This window comes from Salvelinus sp. IW2-2015, linkage group LG28, assembly GCF_002910315.2.
Source record: "Salvelinus sp. IW2-2015 linkage group LG28, ASM291031v2, whole genome shotgun sequence".
Lineage (NCBI taxonomy): Eukaryota > Metazoa > Chordata > Actinopteri > Salmoniformes > Salmonidae > Salvelinus > Salvelinus sp. IW2-2015.
Genome location: NC_036868.1, coordinates 25667181 through 25679662, shown reverse-complemented (window position 1 = coordinate 25679662; position 12482 = coordinate 25667181). Strand labels below are relative to the sequence as shown.

At 42.4% G+C, this 12482-nt stretch overlaps 1 protein-coding gene across 1 annotated transcript in view; it reads right to left on the bottom strand.

Moving 5' to 3' along the window:
* The window catches only part of LOC111954131 (MAM domain-containing glycosylphosphatidylinositol anchor protein 2-like), a 199244-nt gene that overhangs the window by 26221 nt on the left and 160541 nt on the right, over window positions 1-12482 (bottom strand). The window contains 2 exon segments of the mRNA XM_070435729.1: window positions 3630-3785; window positions 9657-9677. Of these exon segments, the coding sequence (XP_070291830.1) occupies window positions 3630-3785; window positions 9657-9677 (177 nt within the window).

The following is a 12482-nucleotide window of genomic DNA, read 5'->3' as shown; positions in this document are numbered from 1 at the left end:
AAGATCCCTTTGTGGCTGGGACCGCAGATTGTACTGGGCTTGTGGCTGTCTAAAACCCTGCTGTTTAAATCTGTCCTGGAACCTGCCATGTGTGGAGTACCAGCGTTAGCCTACATTGCTGCCATGGCATCCAAAGCCAAAGGTGGGAGTCATGGAGAGGACGGTGTTTCTCTATCACAGGGGAAGGATCTTTTAATTGAACAAAAAGGGTTCTMCAAGCAGTTGTTACAACAACAGGAAAATAGCTTCAAGAGCTTTGTCCAAATTCTGATGAACTCCACTAACGATCTGACGATCTGAGCAGAGAGGTCCAGGACCTTAAGAACAGTGTACAGTTTACCCAGGGAGAGGTGGATGTCCTGAAAGAAACTTGCAGCAAGAGGACAACTAACTGTAAGTCCTCTCAAGACGACATCAGCACTCTCGTTGAATCATTACTACCAATGACTGGGAAAACAAACTATCTAGGGACAATCCAGGAGGAATACCATTGTTGTGGATGGCATACCAGAGTCTTCACATGAGAATTGGGCCGAGTCTGAGGAGAATTAAGAAAAATTATCACTGAAAAGCTGTAGATAAATCATACGAAGATTGAGGTGGAGCGCAAGCAACAAGTCTGGAAAACATGTAAGCAGACTAGRTGACAGACCCAGGCCGACAGTGGTCAAGTTACTAAGGGTTCAGGACAAGATGGCTGTTCTGGAGAGAGCCAAGAACTTGAGAGGAACCAACATCTTCCTCAACGAGGACTTCTCTGAAGCTACGCACCAGAGGTRGGAAGAATTTATCCCAGCTATGAAAGCTGCCAGAGAGCATTGGAACATTGCACCTTTATAACAAAACCGTTTGATATTGCCAATAATTTCAAGAACTATTTCACTAGTAAAATGGAAAAACTCAGAAGTGAATGACAACATTGAACAGTGAACCATCATATTTTTGTATAAAAWATCTAATAATGAAAGAGAAGGATTTATGTTTTAAATTTGGTCAATTTCGTGAGGGAGAGGTGGAAAAACTATTGTTCTGATAAGCCACTAGGTATAGACAACCTTGATGGGAAACTATTGAGAAGGGTAGCACACTGTATTGCCAGCCCTTTTTGATATATCTTTAACCAAAGCCTAAAGGAGTGTGTGTACACAGGCGTGGAAGGAAGCAAAACTGCCTAAAAATTGTCAAGCACCCTTTGCTGGCTCTAACAACCGCCCAATCAGTTTGCTGCCTGTTCTTAGTAAAGTGATGCAGAGGATTGTGTTTGGATGTCGATTAATGCAGCCCCCCGCACCTCTCTGATTCAGAGGGGTTGGGTTAAAGGTGAAATAAAACATTTTAGCTGAAGGTATTCAGTTGTACAACTGACTTTCTCTTTATTTCAAACTGTGCTCTTTCAAGAAAGTTCTTAACCTATATACGTTTTACGGGCTTGTTTTGTTTCTGAGTTCCCAGTTGTCTTGTACGTCGTGGCATACTGCATACTTCATACTTTTAAATAACAGTATGGGATAAATAGTACGTAGTACGATTAGTACACAGTATGCAGTTTAAGTAAGTAGTAGGCAAGCCAGATTTCGGACATGGCCCGGGTGAAACTCCGGGGTGCCAGTTTCAAAGATATTGAAAAATACTGTAGCCTGCCTTGCTTTAGATTTACTTTTGTGCACTGTGATCATGTTCCTGACCTGTCAAGATGATTTCCTTCTTGTGGATTTTCTAAATGGATAGCGGAGACAGTTTCATGAGCGCCGACGTGCCTTCAAGACACCGTGAGATCAGTTTTTCCTTATCGTTTTTGGAGATCCTCCACGGCCAACTTACCTTTTCTTTTATGGGGGGGAAGTATTATTTGAATGCGCAAAGACTATAAACTGAACTGAATCAACCAAAAGGAATTGAAAAGGGAAAAGAAAGAAGAGACTTTTCATTCCAGTTTTGGGGTGCGTCTCGACTAAACTTGAGTAGCCTTAACCAAAACAAAAAGGTAATTTAAGGTTACTGGGTCATTGATGAGGTTTATGGAATATTTGTGTGAAATTCTTATTATTTCTGAAGCATATTATTTGCGTTGAGAAATTGTTTGTGCTGGGTTTATTGGAATGAATATTATCGAATTGACAAATCACCTACCCTGTTCCCATAGATTTTTCTTGCTATAAGCCCTCTTAAAAAGTGTATTAAATATGATTGTTGTAATGTAACAAGCCCTCAATATCCTATAATCTTTCATGAAAAAACAATGCGACGGAAACGGCGGCTCCATCCATGCAGCTAGTACTGRAAGTAAATTTCCACTAAAGACTTACTTTCTCTCTAGTAAGATTAACCAGACACAAACCAGAGGGCAGAGAGGACAGATTAGATGGTCATGTCTCAAGGTAATCTGAAACCTTCATCGGAGAATCACCAGTGAAACTAACCGCAAGTCTCATTCCAGACCCCATCTACAGTCCCACTTTGGGGCAGGGGAATGTAGCTTGGACGGAGAACAAACTTTCCCACCCTCMAGTCAAAATCAAATAGAATTTCTTCTTCTGTTGAATTTGACATCAGATAATTGCAGCCCCTTAGGAATGGTGGGCTGGTAATGAAATGCKGGACAGTTTTATCCCATTAGAGTGATTAAAGCCAATACATTATTTACAACTTCAGCTGCTGTTGCTCCTAGAGCTGTCTATTGCCTCTGCTGCATTCCAATAAAGACTAGATTACTGCTCACTCTCCCTCAGGACTGACACACACAGGCCAACTAGCACAATTTCTCACAGAGTGTGTGTGTGACTGAGTAGTGTGACGTGTGTCTGGTGTCAGATAGATTGAGTCACCATGGTGACCGGTGTGTGTGTGTGTGTGTGGTTCTCCTTCAGGTCATCCTTGATTGGCTGTGCCAGCAGTAAATTACATCCCAATTCTAAGTTACAGTATTAGACTCCATCTGTCCTTCACTATCACCAGTGGGAGGCCTTTGATTTATTTTTTTGTTCTTTCTTCCAATCTCTTTTWGTTCTCTCAGTTGTTGTGAAGCAGCCACTCATAGAAACTATTCTCTTCACCACTATAGAAAGATACACACTTTTGTTGGCTTGTAKTTAGTCTTTTTTCTGCTCGTCCAAGAAAATGTATGTGTGCTATATCAAAACAGTTTGCCTGTGTTTACATTGTAAACTGCTGTATGTTACATTTTTACTTAAACCAGAGAGAGAAGGGGGTGGTTGAGAGACAGAGAYAGAGCGAAAGAGAGAGTGATGAGTACCATGAAAATGAGARTGCTGAAGGCTGTTTATTGCATGTTCCATTGTGTTGATATTGACCCATGTGTAGTGTGTTGTGAGTACAGCATCTGTGCTGAGTGGACTACCAGGGTCAAGACTAAAATAYGATTTCTAAAAGATCACATAGAAAGACAACCGTTCCAATACGCTGACGCCACCTGGAGTGGTAGCTAACCAATTGCAAATAAGGGTAAATAACTCTAGCTAGTTAAGCTGGCTAATATAGCTAAATGTGAGGCAAAACAATTACCTTATGACCTTCTTCGTTGCATTGAAGATTTCCCAAACACAGTGCACCTAAGATCCCAATGACATCACAACAATACATAGCTGTGTCTTCCTTCCTGGTTGGCTCACCCTGTTTGGATCCGCTGCGGTCGTCGCTAGGCCCGGTGTTGGGCGTGTACTTGGTGTCACGGGTGGCTGCACTGTGTCTCGTCCAATCAAAGTCGTCGTTCTTGTCCTGCGTGAACATGCAGATGGGCTCCTCTTCGAAGCTGCAGTGGAACTCTCCTGAAGCACGGGACAAAAAAAMCCCACCGCTGTAGTCATCATAGAAATAGAAATACTAGAACCTTAACATATGTCTATGGTTTTAAAGTCATAGACGAACGGTGCAGTATCTCTCATGAAACACGGACAGAGAAACACTGTTATAGTCATAAGACAGTCAAAATGTAGACATAAAAAATGTGAAACTAGAACCCCCTCATGGTATCGCTATGGCTATAGTAGATCAAATCAAATTGTATTAGTCACATGCGCCGCATACAACAGATGTAGACTTTACTGTGAAATGCTTACTTACGAGCCCATTCCCAACAATGCAGAGATAAAAAGTAAGAAAAATATTTGCTAAATATAAAAGGAAATAGAAACACAATAAAATAACCATGATGACATTGGCTACTGRACCATGAATGAATGGCGSTGGTACATTCTATAATGGGACCTGCTGTTGTATTCYTRTGTTGATCATGTGAATAAACACATGGGTCAATGGGTACTATTATGCAGGTCTACCAATGAGAGCAGGGAAGCTGAATGGATTCAGATAGCTGACCATGAGTCAATCTAGTGGATCACGATTGACCGCTATGAATGTCTTCAGATAGCTGACCATGAATCAATCTAGTGGACCATGCTTGACTGCTATACAATGCATTCTATAAGAGGACATACTGCTGAAGTTAATCATGTGAAAATCAACACGGGTCGATGCATGTGTTTCTAACAATGAGAGAGCTCTTAGCCTCGCAAAGCCACCTGATCCTGCGATCTTACATTAAACATTGCACTGATATCTGTGCAGCGTTTAATGTAAGCTCGCGGGATCAGGTAGCTTTGCGAGGCTAAGAGCTATGGCTTGAGGAATGTAATCTCTGACCATGGACAACACTATTGAACCATGAATGGTGGCAGTGCATTATATACTGTAAGTTGAAATGCTGTTGTACAACTGTTGAAAAACACATAGGTTGTGAATCAAGTGTGGCAACGGGAAGGCCTAAGGCTAGAGTTCAGAGTTTACTGTGAGGTAACCCCAATGGTATTCTCAAAGAGTATTGGCCGTCATCTCAAGTTTGAGAACACACACACACACGGGAGCAGGAAGGCTGACAGGCATACAAATACACGCACACACACTTAAGAGACCCCATTAAATCCATTTTCTAAGCCTGACACTATCACCTCTCGGACATTCATATATAACTCATTATTATAATTATAATGGCGCCGGAGGAGATACTGACGTTTTACAGGGTCCTAACCAATTGTGCTATTTTGTGTGTTTTTTCACATTGTTTGTAACTTATTTTGTACATAATGTTTCTACTACCGTCTCTTATGACCAAAAAGAGGTTCTGGATGTCAGAACAGCGATTGGCTGGGGTAGGCTGTCATTGTAAATAAGAATTTGTTCTTAACTGACTTGCCTAGTTAAATTAAGGTTAAATATATAAAAATACAGGGGTGGCAGATCCGGGTCCTTTGTGAGAATTTGTGGGTAACCTGCCTCTAGCATCCGTCCTATTGGCCAAAGTGCAATCGCTGGAGAATAAACTGGATGAGCTCTGTTCGAGACTATCCTACCAACGGGACATTAAAAACGGTAATATTTTATGTTGTGGCTGAACGACGACATGGATAATATACAGTTTGCTGGGTTTTCCATGCATCGGTAAGACGAGGTGTGGTGGTGTGTGTCTATTTGTCAATAACAGCTGGTGTGCAATGTCTAATATTAAKTWAGTCTCAAGGTTTTGCTCGCCTGAGGTAGAGTACCTCATGATAAACTGTAGACCACACTATCTACCAAGAAAGTTGTCATCTRTATTTTTCATAGCTGTCGATTTACCATCAGAAACCGATACTGGCACTAAGACAGCACTCAACGAGCTCTATAAAGCCATAAGCAAAGACGAAAATCCTCATCCAGAAGCGGCGCTCCTAGTGGCCGGGGACTATAATGCAGGCAAACTTAAATCCATTTTACCTAATTTCTACCAGCATGTCACGTGAAACCAGAAGAAAAAAACTCTAGACCGCCTTTACGCCACACACAGAATGCGTACAAAGCTCTTCCTCGCCCTCCATTTGGCAAATCTGACATTGATTCTATCCTCCTGATTCCTGCTTACGAGCAAAAACTACAGCAGGAAGTACCAGTGACTCGCTCAATACGAAARTGGTCAGATAACGTGGATRCTAMRCTACAGGMCTGTTKTKCTAGCACAGACTGGAATATGTTCCGGCATTCATCCAATAGCATTGAGGAGTATACCACCTCAGTCGCTGGCTTCATCAATAAGTGCATCGATGACGTCGTCCCCACAGTGACCGCATGTACATATCCCAACCAGAATTAAAGACAACATCCGCACCAAACTAAATGCTAGAGCTGCCACATTCAAGGAGCGGGACACTAATCCGGACACTTAAGAAATCACTCTATGCCCTCAAACAGGCAAATCGTCAATATTGACTAAAATTKAATCTTACTACACCGGCTCTGACTCTTGTCGGATGTGGCAGGGCTTGCAAACTATTACGGACTACAAAGGGAAACCCAGCAACGAGCTTCCCAGTGACGCGAGACTACCAAACGGGCTAAATGCCTTTTATGCTTGCTTCTAGGCAAGCAACACTGATGAATGCATGAGATCACCAGCTGTTCCGGACAACTTTGTGATCACGCTCTCCGTAGCCGATGTGAGCAAGACCTTTAAACACGTCAACTTTCACAAGGCCACGGGGCCAGACGGATTACCAGGATGTGTACTCGGAGCATACGCAGACCAACTTGCAAGTGTCTTCACTGACATTTTCAACCTCTACCTAACCGAGTCTGTAATACCAACATGTTTCAAGCAGACCACCATAGTCCCTGTGCCCAACAACGCCAAGGTAACCTTGCCCCATAGCACTCACRTTGGTAGCCATTAAGTGTTTTGAAAGGCTGGTCATGGCTCACATCAACACCATCATCCCGGAAACCCTAGACCCACTCCAATTGACATACCACCCCAACAGATCCACAGATGATGCAATCTCAATTGCACTCCACACTACCCTTTCCCACATGGACAAAATTAACACCTATGTGAGAATGCTTTTCATTGACAACATTTCAGCATTCAACACCCTAGTGCCCACAAAGCTCATCACTAAGCTTAGGACCCCGGGACAACACATTTCCCTCTGCAAATGGATCCTGGACTTCATGACGGGCCACCCTCAGGTGGCAAGGGTAGGCAACAACACATCTGCCACGCTGATCCTCAACACGGTGGCCCCTCGGGGGTGCGTGCTTAGTCCCCTCCTGTACTCTCTGTTCACTCACGACTGCGTGGCCAAGCACGACTCTAACACCATCATTTAGTTTGCTGACAACACAACGGTGGTAGGCCTGATCACCGACAACGATGAGACAGCCTATAGCGAGGAGGTCAGAGACCTCTCCAACATGAGCAAGACATAGGAGCTGATTGCTGACTACAGGAAAAGGAGGGCCAAACACGCCCCCATTCACATTGACGGGGCTGTAGTGAAGCGGGTCGAGAGCTTCAAGTTCCTTGGTGYCTACATCACCAGCAAACTATCATGGTCCAAACACACCAAGACAGTTGTGAAGGGGGCACGACAATGCCTATTCCCCTTCAGGAGACTGAAAATATTTGGCATGGGTCCTCAGACCAAAGTCATAGACTGTTCTCTCTGCTACCGCACGGCAAGCGGTACCGGAGCGCCAAGTCTAGGACCAAAAGGCTCCTTAACAGCTTCTACCCCCAAGTAATAAGACTGCTGAACAATTAATGAAATGGCTACCTGGACTATTTGCATTGCTGTTAATTATCAATGCATAGTCACTTTACCCCTACCTACATGTACATATTACCTCGACTAACCTGTACTCCGGCACATTGACTCTGTACTGGTACCCCCTGTATATAGCCTCGTTATTGTTATTTTATTGTGTTACTTTTTTCTTTAGTTCATTTAGTAAATATTTTCTTAACAATTTTTTTTAAACTGCATTGTTGATTAAGGGCTTGTAAGTAAGCATTTCACTGTTGTATTCAGCGCATGTGACAAATACAATTTTATTTTATATGGAACAATATAATATGACATCAATACCATATAATCAGAAGACATTTAGAAATAGAACTGTCCTCAAAGGGTGGGTAAAAAACAGCATTTAGATTCTAGATACAGGAGCGTGCGATAAATATTCATTGATTTATTAAAAGGTAGCTGGGAGCAGTTTGGAGTGGCGACCTCGGTGGAGGCAGGAGCTCGAGGCTTTACACACGTAGTGGAGAGAAGATGAGGAGGAGAGAGGGAGTGATTGAGAGAGAGAGGAGGGAGAGAAAAAGGGAGAGCGAGACACACACACACACACACACACACACACACCACACACACACCACCACACACACACAACACACACACACACACACACAACACACACACACACACACACACACACACACCACACACACACACACACCAGAGAGAGTGTGTGTTGGCCCAGCTAAGACAGCCAGAAAGAGAGAGATGGGCCTCAGCTCTTGACTCCTCTCCCCCCCAGTGTCCAGATTTGCAGATCTAAATGGGGGTCTGGCCCCTAGAGTCTCGCTGGTAATGTCAATCCACTGTAAGCTAAATGGACCTGGAGATAGAAGGGGGATTAGGAGGGGAGGGTTGGGGGGGAATGAGGTGATGAGGACGAGGAGATGGAAAATGGGGAGGAGGACGAGGAGGAGCGAGGAGGAGGTGTGCAGATCAGATGTGTAGTTTAGATAAGATTGGCTGCGATCTATAGGGGGTTTGATAATGATGCTGGTAATGATTATATTTGGGATTTGTATGCGGTAACGGCTGCTAACCCAACACATTAACACAATATACTTCGGCAAATGAGTGCTTGTGAAGTAGGAAGTAGTAAATGTGGAGTTTTCCTGTAATAAGATACTGTAGCGGGAATGGACATGGCACCTGATTATCACATAATGTGCGAACATTGGAGAGAACACATGAAATGCATTATTAACAAGCACTATACACATGCATGCACGCAYACACCCACCCTTCACCCCATGCCCACATACACACACTGAAAATGACTCTCCTCCACACATTGTTCCTACAGAATATTAAGCCGCTCTTCCCAGTGTAGTTACAGTGAGCTCCAAAAATATTGGGGCAGTGATACATTTTTACATTTTGTTTTAGCTCCGTACTCCAGCACTTTGGATTTGAAATGACTATGAGGTTAAAGTGTAGACGGTACAAATCATACCCCCAAGACATGTTAACCACTTACCACTTACAACAGTGCACAAAATAATCTGAAACACAACCAAAASAAATGCATCCAACAAAGGTGTAGAGTCTCAAACTTGATGTAGTCATTGCRTACTATGAATATGGGAGCAATTACTTCACTTTTKACTACTTTAATACACATACAGTATAAGTGAATTTGTCCAAATACCTTTTGTCCGCTAAAAAGTGAGACTACTTACAAAAAGCTCTGTAATTTCGGTTCACCCGATATGAATGAAAATACCCTCAAATTAAAGCTGGCAGTCTGCACTGTAACTTCATAGTCATTGTATCATTTTGAATCGAAAGTGCTGGAGTACAAAGCCAAAACCAACAAAAAATGGTCACTGTCCCAACACTTTTGGAGCTCATTGTATATAGAGAATTACAGTAGAACTACTCCACAGGACTCTCCACAACCAACAAGTCTCCATGCTGCTCCCAGAKCTGCTCAGCTCTGCCTAGTTCAGGTCTGAGGGATGTTCCTCATAATGTTCAGAAACATGCTAAGTGATTGGTCAGACTTAATGAATAAATAAAGCTGTTACTTACTCAGGTGWGGGTTGACAGGAGCTGAAAAACRAAATGGCAGAAARAGAGGGAGAGAAAGCTATYAGTAAACAATACAATAGTGGTACATCATTTAAACAGCAGTTTGCTGACAATGGTTTGGGTTTTGTCTTTGACGTGTGCTGACTCACAATAGATCATGACGTCGTAGTACACAAACAGTGTGTAACTTAACGTTATTAACAGAAAGATGTCATGACTGAAAATAAGAAGCATCTGGTAAACTTTGACGTCTGTTTCCTGATGGCCATCATCTCAACTTCTACATTCTCTCAGAGTACAATTAGCTGTAGAGTTTCAATCCCCCATCGGAAGTGGAAATGTTAATCAACTTTTAAATGTCATAACTGATAGAGAAATCATCTCCAGTGCAGCATACACAATCATTATCAGAGTTACAGATAGGAAGGGATCCAATAACAAATGAAAGACATTTGAAATAAAAGAGGATACTGTACAAATCTGAAATCTGTCCATGCACACACACACACACACACACACACACACACACACACACACACACACACACACAGTTCCCTCTCTTTGCTATCTCTATCTACTGTGTGAGATTGGGATTACTAAGAATAGCCCGACCACATTAATGAGCTTATAAATAAAACAGATTATCACTATTACCCTTTACTTGCCTTGCTGATGTCCTTAACCAAGGTGACTTCCACTAACAAGCGCCCTAACTTAATTAAATACACTACGAGGCATGTGAGGCACAGACTGTGTGAATATGTGAAGTGATGAGGAAAAACGTAAGGCCTTGCATAACTTTTAACTAGGGCCTAGAGTTTTTCCTGGTCACATAGACAGGAAAACTCAACCCTATAAATTATATCCGGCAACCCATTGGTGACCTGTCTATCATACCATCCTCATCACTACAGTTACATAAACACGAGAAGAACGACTGAGGTGAAATTCCACATAAAATAGTTGCTCCAGTCCAGTACAGTGTTCCTCTAATAAAATACCTGTCAGGGTCATTATGCATTCCACCTGCCTCTTCTCTGCCTGGCTTCTTCAACATTCCTCATTGATCATTTCAGAGGGTTTAGCTCCGTGGCAAACACAGAAACATCAAGGGTTAAAAACACGGCTTGTTTCAATATAAACCAGTTAGCCCTGCAGTGAATGTTTTGCGGAGTAAATACAATTTAAGCTGTCAGGAAGATGCATGACRTTTTAATGATCGATTCCTGTCCCTGTGAATAGATGTGATACATCAGCTTAACTGCACAACTGTGTCACCTTTACCAATGTTAGGTTCTAAATGAACCAAGTAAAAACTCACGGACGATTAGTAGAGCTCAAACCAAGTTTATTCACCCACTGGGTCATACAGCTGCATAAGACAAAGACATGGTTCCACCAGCCCCAGTATATATACCCCAACTTGTGTGTGGTGTCCTCGGTCCCTCTAAACATTACATCTTTATTGCTAGRCAGGAAGTTAAGTGATGCGGGAAATAAACTGTTCCTTCTCCCTTAATGTGACCTGACCTGACCTGGGCCCCCATTCCTCACTAAACCACCTCTCTCCAACCCTTATCAGTGACTGCAACCATGTGATGATGGCCTTTCCTTTACTCAGTACATTCCAAGCTTAATTGCCTCCACTATACACATTCCTCCTACAGATAACCATTAACTTCTGGTGTAGTAGCCTGACTATGGGACTCATTATTTCAAGTTTAGGAGTCAGAACCCATCACCAACAATGATTTATGGAACACAGCGACAAATTGATTTGAATCCACTCGATTAAAACAAGCAATAACAAATCACCCCCCACAAAGAAAACATGTGTAAAGGAATATTGATTAAGAATTGAAGGGCCAGTCGGGTCTGTTATACACTGAGGCAAACTGAAAGGCCTGAGCGAACGTTCTAGAATATGTAATAGAACACATTTTTCTGACTCATTGTTGCAATTTAGCTACAAGGACGGCTGTTTCTCAACCTGTAACAATTAAAGGGAGAAGAAGGACAGGAAATAAGAGCTAGTGGAACAGAGGAAAGAGGAGAGGAAGGGGAAGGGAGAGGATGATGGACTATAACTAAAAGTGTCTGAAGTTGGAAAGAGGAGGGGGGAGGAAAGAGAAGAGGAAAGGAGAGGGGGAAAAAAGACAATAGACAAGAGGAGAGGATGATAAGAGAGGAGAAGAAAGGAGAAGAGAGGAGAGGACAGAAGAGGAGAGAATAAAAGCAAGAAGGACCGTTTTAATCTTTATGGAAAGTTTCACACCACCATCAGTGTAGCATGATGTACTACTACAGTACTTATAAAGCCAAAACACGACCAAACGTGAAGGCAATTCTTTTATAAAGACTTCCATATTCCATTGAAACCAGTAGCCTATTTCTTTCATGATCTATTGGTTTTAAAATCAACTTTCTTTCATTGTCCAGTAACCAAAAGGCACAATTCTAGTTATATTACTAGTTGTACATTTCAAAAGGATATTTTCATCACTGTCTCAAGAAACCAACTTTTGACAACAGTGTTTTCCCGCTAATTGCATTATGGAACGAACAATCGCGCATAGCCTACTGCATTGCTGCACTTATGTAAAGACATAATTGTTTATCAACATTTGAAGCTAAACGTTCTGATCTGTTGCATCAGCATCATTGCTTTTTGTAATGTTTTTGTATGTAGCCTAGGCCTACTGGTTGTATGAATTTGGGATCTATCATCCCACAAATGTCCCAGTTTGTTTGGAAAAGGCTACTTATATCACGCACAGAACGAGAAGCTGACCAATAGGATAGGTCAACTTTTGTACTATGAGGGAT